The sequence below is a fragment of the Rhineura floridana genome, chromosome 8 (assembly GCF_030035675.1).
Source record: "Rhineura floridana isolate rRhiFlo1 chromosome 8, rRhiFlo1.hap2, whole genome shotgun sequence".
NCBI classification, from domain to species: Eukaryota; Metazoa; Chordata; class Lepidosauria; order Squamata; family Rhineuridae; genus Rhineura; species Rhineura floridana.
The window spans coordinates 115,832,798-115,855,113 of NC_084487.1; the positions used below are offsets into that span (position 1 = coordinate 115,832,798).

General features: G+C 41.1%; 1 protein-coding gene across 5 annotated transcripts in view; it reads right to left on the bottom strand.

Annotated features, from left to right (window-relative positions):
* Positions 1–22,316, bottom strand: part of CACNA2D1 (calcium voltage-gated channel auxiliary subunit alpha2delta 1) — a 621,516-nt gene that overhangs the window by 215,675 nt on the left and 383,525 nt on the right. For all 5 annotated transcript variants that reach the window (XM_061582171.1, XM_061582168.1, XM_061582170.1 and 2 more), the window contains exon 7: positions 3,570–3,701. In XM_061582171.1, coding sequence (XP_061438155.1) covers positions 3,570–3,701 — 132 coding nt within the window. The remainder of the gene's footprint in view (positions 1–3,569; positions 3,702–22,316) is intronic.

A 22,316-nucleotide genomic window follows, 5' to 3' on the forward strand; every position in this document is an offset into this window, starting at 1 on the left:
CACATTCATTACTCCACCTGTTTTTATCTCTGGCCCCGCCTACTCCTAGCATGTGCCCCCCAGAAGTTTCCCCACAAGGGAATGTGGCCCTTGGGCTGAAAAAGTTCCTTATCCCTGCATTAGGCAAACCCACAAATGGAACACTAATGTGGTTCTTTCCACAAGGCTTCTCCATTCCTCTAAGTAGTAAGCACACCACTCCATAAGAAACAGCCCTTGGAAACCATTTCACGGGAAATTTATTTATCTATTTATTGTATTTGTATACCGCCCCATAGCCAAAGCTCTCTGGGCGGTTTACAGTAACTAAAAACATTAAAAACAAATATACAAATTTAAAACACATCTTTTAAAAACAATTTAAAACACAATTTAAAAAATGTGATGTATTTGTAGTACCAGTGGATTGGATATCCACCCAAGGCTGGTCCAAGACATTTTACTGCTTGGGGCGAAGGAAAAGATGCTACCCTTCCACTCCATGCACAGAAGCTGGCTGTACTGGCACTTAAATCTTACTTCAAAACTGGTGATGGGACAGCATTTTCCACTGCATTTTTAGGCAGGTTGTGGCAAAGCTCTCTCCTCCAACAGAAGTGAAGAGTCAGGGGCTCAGGGGCAATGGCAGGTGGGATGCCACTTTCAGCAACTGCTGCCTGAGACATCTGCCTCACTCTGCCTCATGGTATTCCCCAAATTTAATCTCAAATGTAGTACGGGCACCCATGTAGTGGGGCAGAGCCACACTCCTAATAGCGGACTCACTATCACTTACCTAGACATAGCTAGGACTTATCATAGTGGTAACAAGGTTGGGGCTGTACAGACGCACCGGTGGAGCCAACACTATATTTTGTTCAAATTGGTATTTTATTCTTTTGATAGTTTGTATACATCTTAATTACAATATTCACTAATAGGCCAAAAAAAAAAAACCTTTGCAGGTAAGAATGTATCTATAGCCCACAGCTATTTCTATCAAACTTTAAAAAGCAGGGAAATTGGGCAGCTATAGTGAATGCACCAGAGGAGAAGGAGACCAGACCTCCTCTCTCAGATATTGGACTGTCCTATAAATTTGTAAAAATGCAAACACAATTTGGGTTGGTCTTTCACAGCCCAATCCAATTCCTGTGTAGCTTGGAAGAATTTGGTAACATGTGCCTCTGGAGTTTGGAGGGGGCAGGAGGGGTGAAGGAAGGGGCAAGAGGAAGGGGATAGGAGGGAGGAAGAGGGCAGGTTTGATCATTTGCATGCTTTTTGAGTTCAATGGGATTTACTCATGTGCAGTCATGCTTAGGATAGATGAAACTGACCACAAGGAGGACTGGAGTGGGGAGGAAGAAGAGGGGAAGAGGGAGGAGTAGGGGGAGGGAGGTGAGGAGATTGGGTGGGTGGGCACAGGAAGAGGGAAAGCCTTTTTCCTTTCCTTTCCTTTCCTTTCCTTTCCAGAAGTAAACGTTGTTAACAGTATCATTATCTTTTGGGGGTCCACCTTTTTATTCTACAGCAGACACCTGTTGTCTCCCACCCAAATGTGGATCTTGTGGCTGTATGATAAGCAGTGTACAAGTGACCCATTGCAAATTCAATACAAACTCAGTATTAAGGCTATGGTAAAATAAATTAAACTGTGTATTAGACCTCCATATAAGAATAGATTTATATCAGTAAATTATTTATTTGATTTATTAGTCACTTGATACCCGAAGGTCTCCAAGCGACTTACAACAATGTTAAAAACAAAACTATATCATACTATAAAAACAAAACAATAAAGTAACAACACCCTCATACAGCCGCAGGAAGCTTTGGTAGCACACTAATAATAGACAACATCATCTCAGTCTATCAAATGCCTGAGAAAAGAGATAAGTCTTTACCTGGCACTGAAAACATGTCAATGAAGGCACCAGTTGGACCTCACTGGGGAGCATATTCCATATATGGGGAGTCACAAGTGAAAAGGCCCTCTCCCTTGTCACCATCCTCCAAGCCTTTCTCAGAGGGGGGACTCGGAGAAGGCCTCAGAAGAAGAACTAAGGGTCCTGGTAGATTCATATTGGGAAAGGCATTCCAGAAGGTATTGGGGTCCAGAGCTGTAAAGAACTTTCTAGATTAAAACCAGCATTTTGAATTGGGCTCAGAAGCGTACAGGCAGCCAGTAAATCAATCAACAAAACTTTAATCTCAGATTAAAATATGCCCAAGAATTGGCTGGAGGATCTGAGATAGTGGGGGAAATGTTTTGGAGACTCTGAGTTTCATTTCTTTACCCAAAAAAAGAGTGGAGCATTATTTGGGACATGAAAAGAAGTGCACGCTGTACAAACTATTCACACATCACACAAAAACAGACTTTGGAGACATACCCATAGAGCAGAGATAGAGACGGAAACAATTTATTAGAGTCAAGCTGTTCAAGGACTTGATGGATGTAGATGGATGTAGAATTATTTTATTATACCAAAGGGACATTTGATTGAACAATAAGCTGGATTAATTATGTCCCAAGTCCCCCCAAATTTCCTCCACTGGAGTAACTCAAATTAGATATCAAGAAAGCTGAAACATTGCTTGGGAATTATGTAAATTCTGTGCATAAGCATAGATTTAACTTCCATAATTCTATAATGAAAGGTAGAGAAATGAAGTATGCAGAAGCTAGTGCAGAAACCCCACTATCTCATCTCAACCCAAGACTTTATTTTGTTTCTGAGCCTTCAAGCAACTTTTCTGCAATGAGAACTAGAAACTTAAATAAAGTATCGATAGCCTTTACAAGGCAAATTCACATCAGAAACTAAAGTACTGAGTATACGAGATATGAGGAACATCAACACTTGGACATAAAGTAAAATGTGATTTTTCAAAAAAAATTATTTACAGAATCAATAAACCAACTGCATTAGATGAGCCTCCTAGAATACATTAATTGAACTGAGTCTACAAGTGGCCTAAAGACATAAAAATATATATCCACTTAAATTAATTACTATGTTACAGTAATGATATTCTCTAAAGAGCTGAACAGATGCATGCATAAAACAAAACCTTCTCTCTGTATTAATCAGCTTGAATTCCAGTAGCAGAGTCTTAGTCTTTAGAGGTACTGAAGACAGTTCATAAGTGCAAACATTCCCAATGAATCAGTTGTGCTTCCTCCTGATTTAACTCAGCAAAATTATACACCTACCAGTTGATTCAAGCACTCCCAGGGCTAGAGGAAGCAATTGCCACACAAACTCCTATGAATGTCATACAGAGAATTGCTTCCTATATACAAAAGCCAAAGTGCCTGTTGAAAATTTCAAACAAGATTCCACCAGAGATTTCTGCTCTTTTGGTGAAGAGTCTGGACTTAATTAAATATTTGGGATCAGAGTTCTCTTCGCACAACACTTTTGAAATAATCCCAACTCCAACTTCACAAACTTTATACTAGAGAAAGGACAATCTATATTTATTTCTGCTCAATATGACTGATAATATTTATGTGAACTGACTAGCATAAGAAAATTAAGTAAGACAATTAAGAAGGAATTTATGTTGTCATGGCTGCAAATTACCTGGGTAATACCTGGCAAGGCCAGTTGCACTGCCAAAAACTTGCCAAAGCAAGGTTGGATCTTCTTCTCTATTTCTTTTGAAGACTTCATCTAAGGCTCCTGTCCAGTTCAGTTCATTCAATACTATTGTAGCTGCAAAAGAAAAAAGAAAAAAATGAGTTTGATACGATTAAGCCACGGTTGCATTTGTTACACACTATATATTGACACAATGCTATAGTAATCAAAATACAATTTCTTACCATTTCTTACTACTGAAAAAAAATGTACTATTTGCTATCTTTAGTACTACTACATAATATACTTTTATTACAAGCAGGACTGTGAATGTTCTTTTTAAAAAGTATGCTAGTCCTAAGAGATAAGGACCCTAACCTATCACTGTCAATCAAATTTGCATAGTTTTGTTTTATTTTTAAAAAAGAAGTAAGTACAGGAGCACTGCTCTCTCCTCTGGTATTTTCTTTTCATTTCCTATGGGATAAGAAATTATGCCTTGGCCTTCAACAAGTTCTCTGGGTGTCTTAAAAGAAGTTATAATTATAATCAAACAGAACAATGACATTAACACCCTACAACATAAAAGAGCAGGATAAGAGCAGTAAGAAGATAAATCAAAGCATCATGAAAGTATGATGGATTTTAAAGCTTAGTCTTCACCTGACACCCAAGTCACATCAAGATAGGCATCAGGCGAGCCACCCAGAAGAGAGCATTCTGCAGCTGGAGGCCCATCATCACCTAATAGGTTGCTTCACCTAAAGCCAATATACTTCAGATGGCAGGGGTACCCAAAGAAGGGCATTCAGTAAAGATCTTAATATATGGGCAGACACAATTAGAGACAAGTAATACTTCAGGTATCCTAGTCCCAAGCCATGAAGGCTTTAAAGGACAATTAAGATAAATTTGCACTAAAATGCTGATGAATTCTCATGTGGACTTTTTTTTTAAAAAAAATTGCAAACTCATCTGGAAATGTGGAAAACTAAATTTAAGATTAGAATAATAAGAAACTTAGAAAAACCAAAATTGACAAATTCACCCAACCCTACCAGGCTGGCAGTCAACAAACATTTACTCAGAGTAGACCCAATGGAATTAATACACCTAAATTAGTAATGGTTATTAATTTCAATGGATGCACTCTAAGTTAGTTGAATACAACCCTATCTACCCTTACACACACACACACGTATTCGTTCTCTGCTTGTCTGAGGATGAAAGTCACTACAATGCCATAAAGGCCATTGAGAGAAATGATTTGTTACCTCGTTGACAATGTTGAGCAAGGGGATTATGAGGAAAAGAGGATGGGAAGACTGTTCACCCTATTTATTATTTATTTATTTAAACTATTTCTATCCTGCCCTTCTACCCTATAATAGGGCACTCAGGGCGGCTTACAAAAATAAAATCAAGCACGTACATAATAAAATTGTAAACAATAAAATCACAAAAACATTAAAATAAATTAAAATACATAAAATACTATATATATATTAAAATAAATTAAAATACATAAAATACTATATATATATATATATATATATATATATATATATATATATATATATATATATAGGGAGTGGTACTAAAGGGAACTATTCCCTATCTCAGAACCATATGCAGAAGCTGCTTCCCCCATGGTCTTGCCAAGACAAATGAATCCATCTTTGGCTTTGGTGGAGTGGAAAGTTGGGTACAGAGGCGTCCCTTCCTATGGTCCTGGCTCCACCCATCAAGCTGGCTTCACATTCCAGCATGACCAAGATGTACTGTGTTTTTAGATATGCAATATTTCACATTTCCAAACAGAAAGTGCCAAAAGTAACAAATTCAAAATAATTGTACACTATGTGGCAAAAATATAAGAATATTGCAGTAATGCATATTGAGCGTACAAACTCAGTACATAAATTTAAGTTTTTCATTTTCCTAAACGGTTGTTCTAAGAAAACAAAGAGGATGCAAGGGTCTGCTGGAGGTTGGGAGACTGTGGGTCACAGAATAAAAGAGGCAGCAAGGCCATAAATGCAACAATGAAGCATCTGACATTCTCAAATGTAGCTGAACCATCTAACTTTTAGATCTCTAATCTTATTCATATCTCATTGTCTCTTGGGTGGAGTTCTCCAGAGTTTATATCATATTCATAGGCAGCAAAATCAGATAACATAACTACGGGTCTCTATGATCACAGGATATTCATGTTCGAAAGCACAGGAAAAAAATACCATAGACATTGTTTTGAGTCAACTGCAACAGCTAACATAGTCCCCGCCCCGCGCCCTTTTCCTGGGAGATGATAATAAAACAGCTTCCACAGGAGCCAAGGAAAGACAGAGAGGGACAATAGAGTATTAAATTGTAACATTAGAATTGTAAAGCTGAGCTGGGACCAAAATCCAAGAGAGTGCTCATTATTGCAAGTTAACAGTGTTTTCATGTTTATGGATGTGATCATTTGCAGAGAGATCAGCTGTGTGTGTATTAATATTCATGAAGTGGGCCAGCTTCAGAATTAACTTGAAATACAAGAAAATTTATATTCAAAAGCGTGATCAGATAAACACTAAGTGGCCAAAGATACAGAAACCCAAATTCATAAAGCTGACCCTGGACAATTCTTGGGCTACTCACACAAAAATTGGTATCAGGATGCAACCATATTTTTAGAGCAAAATAGATTATAGGGCTAAGCTGACTTCTGGACATTTCTATATTAATAATTGACAGAACAAACAATGAAGTTTAATTATGAAACTAATAAATAGCTATTCCTTTCATTTTGCTTTAATCAGTCATAAATGCATCCTTAATATCCAAAAATAACTCACTCATGCTAGGCAACAGCTGGCACTCAGTTAATTGGAAAAGAACAAGGTTTTATTTGTCAGATGGGGCATTATCACTTTTTCTTTGTCTTTTCTGATGGCGTTTCAAAGCTGGAGGTAAACAGGGTGCAAAGCTGGCAAAATATACATTCATTAACAAAGGATTAAAAGAAAGGGAGCCTAGAAAAGGTAAACATGCATCAGAAAAAAAAGATTTTTTTTAAATTATGATCTCACCAAACAGCCTCTTTCAAAACACAGCATCATTTATTCATAAGAGCTGTTGGTTCCTGTTTTTATGGGAGCCAAGAGAAATTCAAATTGGAGCAAATAAGCTCAACATAGCTTTCAGACAAAGGTGTAGCATCAGGACACAAAGCTTTATACCCCAAGCCGCATCCCAAGGTCTTGCTAATGTGGAAGTCAGTACAAGCAGAAAAAGAAACATTAATATCTAATGATCTCAAGCAAACTAAAAATTAATGTCTTACCCATCTCAAGTAATTCCAATATTCTATTTGTTGCTAATACATGGGTGGGGGGAGAGAAATTTCACAGTATAGTTTTTAAAGATAAAGGAGACTTGTAACATTTTGTGCTTGTAGTCTTCAGGGAAGTATTATTAGGAGCTGTCTTTTTGAAACCAATAAAATAGATTCCATCTCTCTAGCCTGTGGGCTACAAATATGTACATATTATAAACCATAGAATGGGGAGAAGTAGAAAACTATTTACAGAAGAAACAGCAACAAATTTACAGATATATTAGGCACTTAAATTACAAGTTAAAAAAAACCCCACAGTATGTTGTTCAGATACATATTTGTACACATAAGGTAAGCCCTGCTGGATCAGACCAGAGACCAGCTAGTCCAGCATTCTGTCCTCACAGTGACCAACCAGATGCCTACAGGAAGCCCACAAACAGGATGTGAGTACCATAATCCTTTCCCACTCATGATCCCCAGCAACTGTATTCAGAGGCACACTTGTACAATTATTTCAAAGATCTGGATTCTACTGAGAAGCCATTCAGATTTTTTTTTAAAGGCTTTGATTTCTAAAAAGTCACTGGTAAGTGTTGGCTGTTGTTAATTCCCTGTATCCCACAAACAGTCCAACTGTCAGGAACAAAAAAAGGATCAATACTCAAGTACATCCCCAGACCCCCAGACCAGCATGTTACAGAGCTCAAATATATTTGGGTCAGCTCTCTTAACAATCTCAGTGTCAGTATCTCTGTCAGATCCTTAACAAAAATGATTTTAAACCTTCACAATAGAGAACCAACAGAAATATGACATCAAAAGGTATTACAGACCATATAAAGTTCCTCTGTGGTTTCACACTGTCAATCAAATTACATTTTTGATTCACACTATCAATCAAGTTACATACTATAAGTGCAAGTCTCAAACAAAACAGAATTAAGGATACAGGCTACAGCAGGCATACCCAACATGGCTCTCTCCATCAGTCTCAACCAATAAGGCCAATAGACATGATGTAGTCCACAACATCTGGAAGTCATCTACACGTGCACTACAGTAACAGTGCAATCCTATACATCTCTACTCAGAAGTAAGCCCCATTAAGTTCAATGGAATTTACTCCTAGGTAGTGTATATATTTATTTTATTTATTCATTCAATTTATATCCCACCCTTCCTCCCAAAGGAGCCCAGAGTGGCAGGTATAGGATTGCCACTTACTAAGTTTTGGGCAGTTCTTGTTAATCCAAAGGACTAAAATGTTTATTATATTACACTTATTCCATGATAAGAATATATTCAAATTGTTCTGTGTGAAAAAAGCACATTTTGTTTATTCTAGATACTTAGTACTCTATTGTATTATCTAATGGTTTTGTAAAACTGCTCATTATTATTAATCATAGTCTTTGCCATTTCTTTTTCATACATCCTGCAGGAAGCTGGGAAGATGGCATCGGCTATGGATGTGTCTTCAAACACCCTCTGGTTAATACCGAGCTTTGCCTCCAGCTGGTAAGCTTTGCCTTTGTTTGAAGCAGCGAATTTAAACTATAACAATCTACAGAGGCTGGAAATCCCTCTGAAGGACAGCGGAGGAAATTTGCTGCCAGTTTATGTACAGAAAATAGTTAGACCTCGGAGAGACGCTAGAGCCCCTTCCCTTCCCCCACTGTGATAAGGAGCCAAGTACAAAGACAAGAAGAGTGCAAAGCGGATATACCTCCCCCACTTGAACAACCAGGTTTTTGCTAATCTAAACAGTAAACCGGCTGGTGCTGTAAGCCTTGAAGATTTACAAGGGAAGACAATTCCATCCCGGTCGAAGCACTAAGGCTCGAATGCAGAGAACTTTAACTCTAAATATAACACTGAGCTGCTAAACGTCTAGCAGTTTGGCTGCCTTCATTTTTGTACATTTTAAGAGTTATAACTCTCCTGTTTGCCCTCTATTCTATCGACATTGAGTTCTCACTCTTTCACTACCTGACTGGCCCGTCGAACTGATGGTGCTTACCAGGAATAGATATAGGGATATGGGGATTGCTCCCTGTACTGATGAGGCTCCTTTAAATGCGGGGGATAATCAAACTAAAATTACTCAGTTTTTTTCACTCCCCGAGGGAGTCCTTGACACGGAGACAAAAGAGGGGTTGCCAACTATACTAACTCTCCCAATAGTCAACTTAGACTGGTCCTTAGACGCTAATTACAATCTTATTGGCCTAAAGGAAGACCCTGCTCTGACGGATTTAGCCACGGAGTTGGCAGCAGTAGGTTTTTCTACTTCCCGGAAACTCGGAAATGAGCTCAATTTGAAGGATCACTTGGACAGCCGACCCAATGAACTGCCAACTTGCAGTGGCCTCCAGCAACCACTTATAGACCCTTCTGACCTCCCACCTGAACCCCCAAGCACCAAAATACCTCTTGAGGGATGGCTCCTCTCGTTATCGGAAGACCTTGACCGTGTAAAATCTTCTGACTACCTTGGTGGGATTTTTCCAAAAGCCCACTGGGGATGTGGCTGCCAGCTACAGACAGCGTAATGCAGGATCTCAAACCATGCCTAACCCACTCCCCAGAATGACGCCCACCAACATTCAATCCAGTAGTCTACCAACTAGCAAGAGAGCGAGTAGCCAATGTGGAAATATCGCTATAAATAAAAACGTTAAAACTCTAAACCTCCTTGCTACAAGAAGATGAGGTTCAACCGGTTATTTCAGCTACTGGAAGGGTCACAGGCGCAGAGTCCCATCCTAAATTCTACCAAGGGACCCAGGCAGAGGGAAATCGCCAGCGCCCCCTCGCCATCTCTTCAGTACACAAGTACTTCCCCTACACCCCTTTCTTCACCGCAATTAGCCCAAGAGCCGCTTCAAGTTGCGACAGTGCAAGCCTCAGGAGCTCCACCCCCCGGTAAGAAGTCTCTTTTCCAGGGCCATAGCACAGCCGCCAGGGGGTGGAAAGACAATACTGTTGCCCACTGGAACCTAGTCCTGAATCGGCGCAAGCTGGTATTGACGAACTATCCCAAACCTGCAGGGTTTGCATCACAATCTAAGCGCAAACTCCATCTCCTAGATATTGTGAATCCAGTCCTCCTGAGTCAGCTACGTACGTCGGATATTGTCTGTGTCAAATATCTGTACTATGATAATAGAAACGCGCGGGCAGTGGTCACTTTTGGGGACCCGAGCCTTTCTAGCATGATCTATTCCCGCAGAGACTATTTCATAACGAGCGGGATTATGGTTCATAGACTATTTGAGAACATGATGCCTCCTTGGCCTTTAAGGTTTCCATACCCTCAGGAACGTGAGCAGGGCATCGTGCCCTCTGTATTGTCTGCTTGGGCAGATGAGGCCACTGCTCCTGGGCTAGGGCCCTCTCTTCAAGCTGGAGTCGGCTTGCCGATAGTGCTAACACCTTCAAAGGCAAGGTGCCCAACGCCCGTGAAGACTCCATCCTTTGACAATGAAGAAAAGTAGTTGGTGGAATCCTTTCTAGCTTTACCTACTAAAGAACAAACTGAAATTGTTAGGAAACTGGACCTCTTGAAAAGGCATCTGGAAAAGCTACAGCTCACGCAACTTAGCTATACTCTGCCAAGAAAATCGCAAGAGGGCCAGCTGGCGGCGGCAGCCGTCCACTGGGATATCGAGAGGAGTCCGCAAGGTCTGGGACTGCCTCCATCTGTCCAACCACCTAAAGAGGAAACTAACCTAAATACTGAGAATGTTAAACCATCTGCCTGTCCCTCGTGGACAGACATGCGCTATTTAGAGAGTGGGGAATTGGGCTCCCCGGGGAAGGAACAGGCCCCCCTGGGCATATCCCACATACATCCAGGGATTATCATCTCCAATGTTAGCGGGCTTAGCCCATCATTGGAGACTATTACCCCCATAGAGGGCTTCTCAAAATGACCAGGGAAAAACCCTCCACCTAGGAACTCCACCAAGCCCTCCTGGCGGAAATCGAGCATTTATACTTTTCCTGGGGCTGACCCAAGACACAGTCCGGAGACTGCCCTTTCTCCCCCTGATGATACTCACCCCTGCTTGGCTAATCCAGTGGCTACTATTACAGGGCAGATGCGACAACTGACTAACTTTAAACCTTCTGCCGTTCTGGGTTTGCCATCCATCAAGACACCCTATGTTATGCCTTCAGCAATGTCCTCACCCCCCCCCCCAGGGAGGATTCCTTGGATGATAATCCCCGTCAGTCAAATTTTTTAAATCTATTATCGTGGAATACCACAGGATGGTACAACAAGCTGGGGGACCAAGAATATATATCTTATCTCCAGACCTTTGACATTGTATGTCTCCAGGAAACCTGGCTCCTGGAATCTGATTCCCTCTTGCTGGAGGGCTTTAGGGTCTGGGAGCAGCCAGCCGTGAAAACTACCAGTCGTGGCCATGGCAGTGGTGGTCTTGCCACCCTGATTTCCATGACCCTGGAAGTGCAGGTCTCCGAGGTTTGTGGTCCCATGCCAAGTACTTGTCAGGCACTGATTGTTCAGGGTCCCATGGTGCCCCCTCTGATCTGTGTCAATATATATATACCGCCCAATTCTCCCAAAAAGGATTTAGAATATTGGTCTGAGATAGAGGCCTTCGTGGAAAATCTTCTAGTTAGTTACACTTCCCACTTGCTCTTCTTCTGCGGCGATTTTAACTCCAGAATGGGATCCAGTTTTCCCCTGGAAAAAGATCTTTGGCTCGATCATGGTGAATTCATTAGTCTCCCCCGACTATCCTGTGACCAAGTAATTAACAAATACGGATATGCCCTTTTTTCGTTGATTTTTAAATCCCATCTGAGGGATGGGAGTCTAAGGGATCCCAGAAAGCTCATAACTCCTGGGTGTGAGAAGGGGTTGTTTATGCCCCAGGTGAAAGATGAGGTAGAACGCCTGTATTATTTTGTTTTGCTTTGCTTTCTCAGCTGGAGGGTGGGCATATTGATGGCAGTCTGATTTAAATTTGTACATGATTCTATTGTATTTGTAAGATCCTCCGTGGCGCAGAGTGGTAAGCGGCGGTAACACAGCTGAAGCTCTGCTCACAGCCGGAGTTCGATTCCAACGAAAGGAGGAAGTCGAATCTCCAGTAAAAGGGGTCGAGGTCCACTCAGCCTTCCATCCATCCGTGGTCGGTAAAATGAGTACCCGGCATACGCTGGGGGGTAAAGAAAGGCCGGGGACGGAACTGGCAATCCCACCCCATATATACAGTCTGCCTAGTAAACGTCGCAAGACGTCACCCTAAGAGTCAGAAAAGACTCGCGCTACAAGTGCGGGGACACCTTTACTTTTTTCTATTGTATTTTATATATGTGTATGACTGTTGTAAGCGGCTCTGATTTTTAAAAAGTGGATAGCAGTATATATGTATATATATATATAAAATAAATAAATACATTTCCTCTGAGAGTAACAGAATTTCATCAAGTCCTGTTGCTCCCAGGGGGACTTGCACCTCTGCTCTGTCATTGAAAGTGTGCTGCAGGAAGAAGCCCCATGTGCAAAGTACTCCGGCTGCGGTGGCTAGAAGACTTCTCTGGAGCTTTAAAAAAAGGATTTTAAAAAGAGGGGTGCAGCACCACAGTTCTTTAATCACCTCATAAAGGAATCCAAAACTGGATTCATGATACGATTTGGGTCATAATATCCCTGGATCCGATCAGGTGAGTCTGCTTTGGAATCTGAATTGAAGTGAATTCTGTGGATTTCTTCCCTGTCCCTACAACTGAAGGATGGGGTTGTAAACAAGTAAACAATTAAATGTAAACAATTACATTTAAACTGTAATTGAATTGTTAAAGACTGTGTACTTTTGAATTCCATTGCTATTTAATTCCAAGCTTTACATACATCCCTCCACATCCATGGTCATATATACTCGACAACTGAGGATCACACTCCATGCATCTGATCAAATAGTCTCTAGTCCACAAAAGCTTATGCCATCATAAAGTTTGTTAGTCTTTAAGGTGCCATAAGACTCTTCATTGTTTTTAATTCCAGATCAGACCCTTTCCTAATCTTTGTCTGGATTAATCTTTAAATGAATTAAGAAAGTTAATAAAAGAGAATGAAATGACTTAGTTCTGTGTGACAGCCAAACAGTTATGGGCCTGCTCATAAATAAACTGGTTGTTCTCTGCAATAAAGTATCACTCAGTGATCTCCACATGTAAAATATTTGATATGATACAACTGTATTAATCTGTTATAAATGGCAGCAGATGCCAGAAGGATGTAGTTTTTTTAATTGATTTTTTAAAAAATCTATATCTGACATTTATCATATCAAGTTGTTAAAGAAAAAGATTAGCAACTGCCTCAGCATTAATGTTTGCAATTTAGCATCCTCAGCCAGAGAGCAGAATACGCAATGAAATTAAATGTGTTGAATTTCTAATCCACCCCAGTTCATGGATTTGGGTGTGTAACAGCACTAGCACAACACTAAGCAGTGTAAAATCAGCTTATGATTATGCTTTCCTCCCCAACAGACCTGACGGTGGTGTGGAACCCAATAGGGTTTGGGCACTAACCCCTCCGAGTGGTGCCTTTCCTTTTTTGGCACCAAATTTACAACATGGAGAGGGGAATGGTCGCCTTGCTCTCCTCAGGCAAGGCCTCTTTTGGAAGCTGAAGTCTCCTCCCAGCTAGTCATGGCTGTAGATGTGCCAGCCCCTACCAACCCTATGGAAGGGGGGCTGCAGAAGATCAGAGCTTGCTGTTCTTAGTGGCTGAAGAGCACTGCCACTAATTGTCCCCACCACTTAAGTGGCTAGGAGGAAGGACACTATTTCCGCTGGCCTCTGTGAATCCTTGGAGGGACTGAGGCTGCCAAGAGTGAGATCTGCTTAACCAGCAGTCCTGAAGTGCTGCCACTGCTTCTCCCTCTGCTGGATGGGTGGAAGAAGTCACTGTTTTCTTAGCCGGCACTGAGGCAAAAGGGTCTCGCTAATCACAAGTAGACAAGGCCCATGGATTGGGCTTAAAGCCCATATGCCTGATTGTTCCCCACTATATGTGTTTCCTTCCAGCCCTGCTAAAGCTCCAAGGAAAGGGAGGGCAGGGAAAGGAACAGGAGAAGAATATGAATCTAAAGAAGTAAGGAGGAAAATGAAGGAGGAAAACCCCCAAACTTTACTAAGTCCTTGTGTAATGAAATGAGCGATCAAGGCCGAGGCTCCGGCTTAATGCAAAACAATGAAGAAGTTAGGAAAGTTACTGACGAGATGGGAGGGGCTATTTTAGGAGGGCTTGAAAGCATATATCACTTGTACCTGTGTAATAATGCTTTAGACTGGTTTTCAGGCACGAGCCAAAAAGTCTAGTCTCTCTTTTGCAAAAGATATTGGTAATTAATAAAGGTGTTGTCTTATATCTTGGTCTCCCATCTGGTGTGTATTTGGAGTTTCCTCCAAATGTAAAGAGCTTTTTTTGGTGTAACACTTGAAGAGCTCTAGCAGGACTTAATCATTCCCAGCATGAGGGAGGGGTGGTCTGGAGGGCAGGAGGGCCTGGTGAAACAGGAAAAATGAGGGCCCTGCCTACCTGGACAGGTGAGAGGCCCCATCCCAAAGGGAGAGTGTGACGCCCTTCCCTGGCTCTCCCTGTCAGGTTCCTACCTGCGCGTGGCTACTGCCTGTCACTAGGCACCACCAGGGACTCCACCAGTCCGGACTGTCCTTTTTTTATTGGTTTCTCTCCCCGCTCTAGCACAGATCTCAACAGATCCCCCTGCTAGGCAATCACCAGTAACATCCCAATACTAGTATTCCCAGAGACTCTGAATACTGGTATTGTTATTCTCTTCACCGCTGCCACCATTTGTTACAGTTTCCCTTCAGCCTTGGTCATTACCTTACCCTCCCTTCTGGTCTGTGAAACCCCAGCCAAGGATCAGGCCTTTGGTAAACCAAATTAAGTATTTATTAAAGATAACAAAGCTAACAAGATTAACAAGATTAACAAGATTAACAAGATTTCTTCTTAAGGCACATAAGCATATGGTTTTACTCAATACTAATCCGAACTCCACCTCCCTCCTGGCAAACAACTCTCTAAACCCCACCAAGCAACCCACTCAGTTCTCTTCTCCCCCCCAGATTCCACTCTCCCTCTTCCTTTTATACGTTCAGCCATCTTAAACACTCAGCCAATCATCTAGCATTCTACTGCCCATTCACTCCCCCTCCTCTTTCACTCCACTTACCATGTATCTTCTAAACAACAACTTACCATATATACATTAATATAGGAACATCACAGAGAGCTCTCATCCATGAGTCACTAGGAAAACATAACTTTATTTCTTTATTTGAATATTGATATTCCAACTTTCCATAATAAAATCCAATTGAAGGTGGCTTATAAATAAGAATATAAATCACATTAACATAATTATAGTATTTTAATAGAACACTACTTAGTATTTATAAAGAGTTTGTCAAGTGTTCAAATAACTGCACATACCTTATGTCAGTAACCCTTACAACAACCCTGTAAGGGAGGTCAGTATTATCATCTCCATATTACATACTATTACTATAGAGTCACTTGCCAAAACCACCTAGTTCAGTGTTTCCCAACCTGTGGGTTGCAAATCCTGGACAAGTCAGTCGTGGGCTTTATCAGTAAACCCAAAATAATTATTGCTTTTAATCCTAAACTGGTATGATCAATACCTCTTACAACTTTTTGTTTTGTTGGCATACTATAATTCTGTGTTAGAAGATGTAAATGAACATCAGAAAGGCTCAAGTCTTCCATTTTAACACATGGGAACTGTTCTCTGGCAGCAGATCTGGTGATAGTTCGCCACAAGGTGCTCGTAAAGGGAGTTGTTTTAAGTGACTATCACAGATCATTTCTGATGTGCAAGCACCAAAATTCCACATTTATAGGGGCATTAAATAATTTTTGCTGGGATGACTCAAATCATGGTTATAAAATAGGCAAACTTGCAGTTAAAATGCACTAATCCCAACAGCTGCCAAAGATCTAAGGTCCAAAATTCATGTGACAATAGACGGGTCATCATACCAAATAAAATTGAACGTTATTTATTTATTTATTAAATTTTTATACCACCCCATAGCCGAAGCTCTCTGGGCGGTTCACAACATCAAAATATCAACACACGATTTAAAACCACACATTAAGCAATTTAAAACATGACTCATTAAATTTCCAAAAAACCTATACTAAACTAAAATACTGAAATACTAAAAATACTAAAATGCTAAATGCTACAATACTGAATGCTAAAATGCTAAAATGCTAGAATGCCTGGGAGAAGAGGTAGGTCTTAACCTGGCGCCGAAAAGACAACAATGTTGGCGCCAGGCATACCTCATCAGGGAGATTGTTCCGCAATTCGGGGGCCACCACTGAGAAGGCCCTTTTTCTTGTTACCATCCTCTGGGCTTCCCTCTGAGTAGGCACCCGGAGAAGGGCCTTCGATGTTGAGCGCAGTGTACGGGTAGGTTCATATTGGGAGAGGCGTTCCATCAAGTATTGTGGTCCCAAGCCATGTAAGGCTTTATAGGTTAAAACCAGCACCTTGAATCGAGCCCGGAAACATATAGGCAGCCAATGCAAGCAGGCCACAACCGGTGTTATATGTTCGGACCGCCTGGTCCGTGTTAACAATCTGGTCGCTGCATTTTGCACAAGCTGCAGTTTCCAAACTGTCTTCAAAGGCAGCCCCATGTAGAGCGCATTGCAGTAATCTAGTCTAGAGGTTACCAGAGCATGAACAACTGAAGCAAGGTCGTCCCTGTCCAGATAGGGGCGTAGCTGGGCCAGCAACCGAAGTTGGTAGAAAGCACTCCGTGCCACCGAGGCTACTTGAGCCTCAAGTGACAGGGATGGTTCTAAAAGTACTCCCAAGCTACGAACCTGTTTCTTCAGGGGGAGTGCAACCCCATCCAGGACAGGTTGAGCATCCACCATCTGGTCAGAAGAACCACCCACTAACAGCATCTCAGTCTTGTCTGGATTGAGCCTCAGTTTGTTAGCTCTCATCCAGTCCATTATCGCAGCCAGGCATCGGTTCAGCACATTGACAGCCTCACCTGAAAAAGATGAAAAGGAGAAGTAGAGCTGCGTGTCATCAGCGTACTGATGACAACGCACTCCAAAACTCCGGATGACCGTACCCAACGGCTTCATGTAGATGTTAAAGAGCATGGGGGACAGAACTGACCCCTGCGGAACTCCATACTGGAGGGTCCAGGGTGTCGAGCAATGCTCCCCAAGCACTACCTTCTGGAGACGACCCACCAAGTAGGAGGAAAACCACTGCCACGCAGTACCTCCAACTCCCAGCTCAGCGAGCCTCCCCAGAAGGATATCATGGTCGATGGTATCAAAAGCCGCTGAGAGATCAAGGAGAATCAACAGAGTTACACTCCCCGTGTCTCTCTCCCGACAAAGGTCATCGTACAGGGCGACCAAGGCTGTCTCCGTGCCAAAACCAGGCCTGAAACCCGATTGAAATGGATCCAGATAATCAGTTTCATCCAAGAGTATCTGGAGCTGGTTCGCAACCACTCGTTCTAGGACCCAAAAACACTGGGAACCACCTAGGATAGAAATGAATTTTGATCCTGGGGTTCAGGATCTTGGGATTTGTCACTGAGTGACAAACAGCTATGTGCATATATCAGCCCTTTTGCTCCATTATTCTAACAGGAAAGTTTCTTCATGTTCTGTTCCTTGTTACAAAGGATGAATGTCATAATTTTGGTTTGAAAAACCTTGTGGGTAAAGGCAAGACTGGAGATGTTCTTAAGTATACTGTCAGGGAAACCCCATCCTAAAAAGCGTACTCACACTGAATCATCTTCAGGCAATGTAACAGAGAACACAGCACATACTCTCAGCACAGAATTAAAAAGATCATTTCTGCAAACATGGGTTTATTTTTAATTATTTTTTTAAAAATAGGATGTGAATGTTGTCATTAGTGTTTCTTTTTTTAAAAAAAGCCATTAACAACATTCACATCCTAAATTCTCAAGGCAGAGTGAAGAGAAACAAAGAACAGCAGCTATTCTCTTTTCCCCTGGGTAAGATATAATTGTGGCTCTACTCCAGGCTTGTATTAGATATGGCTATTTTTAGTTAGCTGGTGATCTTGGCTCATACCTCATACTGTCAGTGGAGGCAGGCTATTAGGTACGAAGCCATGAATTCAAATGCAAAAGCTTATAGGTTCTTTCTAAAAATGAATAGCAGAATGTACTCATCTAGCAAAGTGTGTGTGTGTGTGTGTGTGTGTGTGTGTGTGTGTGTGTGTGTGTGTGTGTGTGTGTGTGTGTGTGTGTGTGTGTGTAGAAGGTGGTATTTTTTATTTTGTTTTAGAGTTTATTATATCACACAGTACCACAAAATCAGCCACATAATATACCACTATTATACCTTGCATAGCTGCTGTACTTATTAGTTGAAAATAAAATGTGGTAAGTGAGCAGGAAATTGAAAATAAACCTGAACAAATAAACACACAGAGAGAGAGAGAGAGTCTTCATCCTAAGGCAAAAACAGGCAGCTTTGTCTTTCTCATAGAGATATAGACTTTCTATTTACAATAGCTTACTTTAAACTCATAGATAACAAGCTACTCCCTGAGATAAAACGTTCATATTAGCAACAATTTGTCAAACAATTATTTCCCCATCTAACATGTTCAAGAAACATGATTTACCTTGAACTACATCTGTAGGCTGCCAACATTCATTCGAAAAAATCCTGGCATCGTAAACTGAGTGTCTGAGAGCAGTTCCACACATTTAGCAATGATGTTTGGCATGGGTATACCAGTGCTACTGTGATATTTACCATAGCAAACATATAAAGTATGAATGATATGCACACATTATTTTACATCTCTCTGTGTGTGACTTGTAGCTAAACTCCAATTTGGGCTCTCAATATGTATTGGGGGTGGCTGGGCTAAAGATGCACATCTGTCACATACTTTTTTTCCCAAACATTGAACCCACAGCAAACATGATTGCTGTATAAAATGTGCGGCTGCTTTCAGCATGTGCAAAATGTTGTTATTATCAATGGACCTAAATATAAAGTGTCTCTCCCACCTGAAAATAAACATTTCAAAAACAGAGCCACTCCAACTTGGCTACATCATGCAAGTTAAAAAGCAAGGCAATTCTAAGAGAAAATTCTCTTGGGTAAATATTGTACAATCGTGGTGGAGAATCTCTGGCCCACAAGCCTAATTAGGCCAGCTAGGCCACATATGATGTAAGGTGTGGGACAGGTAAAAATGTGGCTTCCTGACTAATGTGGAGTTTGCAGCTCTATGCCTGTGCAATGCTAGAAGCCTAAACCAAGATAGGCAAATGCAGTACTTGGTCTTGGAGAAGAACATAGATATCATTGGGCAGAACTGAAACCTGGTGGAATAGAACGAAACTAGTAGGACAAAGTTATATCTGGATACAAACTCTAGAGGAAAATTAGGAAAGGACATACTAGTGTTGCTCTGTATGTCAATGAGTACATAAAGGCCAACAGGCTAGAAATCCCAAAAGGAAGAAACTCCTTCACAGAAGCACAGCTGCTGAAGGCAAACAGTGACAACAAGTGACAAAAGGTCTAGGCCTCACTGACAAAATAAAAATGGTCAGATCACTGGGTCAAAGCAGCACCCACTCAGGAATTCTTAAAGAACTCGAATGTAAAATTGCTAAACTTCTAAGAAAAATATGTAACTTGTCCCTAAGATCAACCTGAGGAGTGGAAACTGGTCAATGTAACACCAATTTTTTTAAAAAAGAGATCCAGGGGAGATCCAGAAAAGTACAGGCCAGTTAGCTTAATGTCTGTTTCATAAAAGAAGGTGGAAAGCATATTAAAGATAGAATTAACAAGCATACAGATGAACAAGTGCTGCTGACGTAGAACCAGCATGGCTTTTACAAGGTAACTTCTGTTTCACTAACCTTTCGAAGTTCTTTGACAGATAATCCAGTCAGCTGCCTTTCAAAAAGCTTTTGACAAAGTACCTCACCAAAGACTCCTGAGTATGCTTAGCAGTCATGAGATAAGAGGAGAGGTCCTCTTTATGAATCAGTAATAGGTTAAGAAGCAGAGGGTAGGAACAAATGGACAGATCTCCCAATGGAGGGGTGTAGAAAATGGAGAGCCCCCAAGGAACAGTATTGGGACCTCTGCTTTTTAATTTGTTCATAAATGATTAAGAGTTAGGGGCGAACAGCAAGGTAGCCAAGTTTGCTGATGATGAAATTGTTTAAGGAGACTAAAACATAAAGTTATTGTGAGGAGCTCCAAAAAGATCTCTTCAAACCCGGTAAAAGGCCAGTAAAATGGCAAATGCAATTCAATGTAAGCAAGTGTAAAGTGATGCACATCAGGCAAAAACTCTTAGCTTCATATATACATTAATGGGGTCTAAACTAGAAGTGACTGGTCAGGAATAACCTCTTGGGGTCATAGTGGATAGCTTGACAAAGATGTTGAAGGAATGTGCTGCAGCTATGGAAGGCGTGAATTCCATGTTAGGGCTCAATCGGGAAAGGGACTGAGAATAAAACTACCGGTATAATAATGCCTTTATACAAATCTACGGTGTGACCACACTGTGTACTGTTTTGGTCACCCCACCTCAAAAGAGGTAATGTAGAGTTGAAAAAGGTTCAGAAACGGGCAACCAAAATGATCAAGGGAATGGAGCAACTCCCCCATGATGAAAGGTTTAAACATGGGGGCTTTTTAGTTCATAAAAAAGGTGAGCAAGGAGTAAGATGAACAAGATTGTGCATGGAATGAACAAAGTTGAAAGAGAGGAGTTTCTCTCTCATAACAACAGAACTCGTGGACATCCAATGAAGCTGAATTTTCAAAATTCAGGACAGACAAAAGTAAGGACTTCTTCACACAACAGTACTGTTAGAGGCAGTATGCTTCTGAATCAAAGTTGCTGGGAATCCAAGTGGGGAGAGTGCTGTGGCAGGCTTCTTGCAGGCATCAAGAAGAACAGGATGATAGACTAGATGGGTGTTTGGTATGATCTAGCAGGGCTATTCTTATGTTCTTAAATTGCTACTAATTCTTTTACTGCATTTGGATATGCCAGCCATTGTTGGGATGTTCAGTTCCCCATTTCCAATTTACAGCATGATGCTAAGCATATTTACTCAGAGGTAAATCCTGCTGAATTTAATGGACCACATTTTTGTCAGTCTCTGACTTAAGTGGGAGTTTATTAGCCACATTGACTGAAATTGTTAAAAGCTTTTAAGATTGATTGATTGATTGATCAATCGATTGATTGATTAAATTTATATACTGCCCTTTCTCCCAGAAGGAGCCCGGCGTGGCAATAACTTTTACTATAAGTTCAGTTTAACAAATGGGACAGATAGCCCCATGGAGAAATAAGGATGGGGCAATCGCTTGTATCAACCTTTAGAGGAATGATGGTAATGTCTCTAGAGTTCAAACATGGAAAATACTATACAGCTATTGTCACAATCAGACATACACACAAAAAGTTGACTACACCCAGCAAGAAGAAAAGACTCTCCATGCTAAACACCAGAATATGTGCATAAAATAAGGATGAACAGAAAACATCTCCATTAGAGCATATAAAGATAGTCAAGCGGAATGACTCTCTTTACTCATTTTTTGAACCTTGATTTTAAACAAAACATCCGTAGTTAGGAAAATTTGATAAATCACAAAAACACAGAAAATATTCATCTTCAAAATTTGGCAAATTAAATAGAGTCTGAAAAGATTGAAGATTTCTAGTTTACATTAACAAGAGGTCCAGTGAGAGAGATCTGTGTGGGCAGTACAGTCACATCTCTATGCTAACTAGCTGTTGCCATTAATATTGATAGAAGCATCTACAAGAATGGATATGCACATGATATTCTGGGGCTACTAATCACATACAAACTTTACCTGGGCCCAAGGTAGGATTCTGGCAGCTCTGGGTTAACGCCTCAACGTGGTAAACCACCTCTGAATACCTCTTACCATGAAAACCCTATGGATATATCCAAAAAAGATTCATAGGGTCACCATAAGTCGTAATCGACTTGAATGCATTTAACAACAAAAAGCTAGGAGAGCTGCTCGAACAGTATCTGTTCACCAGCTCTACGCCTTGTCCTTGGACACCCAGCCTGAGCCACTGTCTCTGTGTGACCAGACCATTGACTATCTCTTAACCTTGCCTTTGCCCTTGCCTGAAGTATTGCTTCTGTGTGACTAGAATGTGGACTGTGTATTGGCCTTGCATTTGCTTAAGCCTTTGCCTGAACTGCTAGCTGTGTGCCCAGTCCCTGGACTGCTTGTTGACCTTGCCTTGGATCTTCACCTGAAG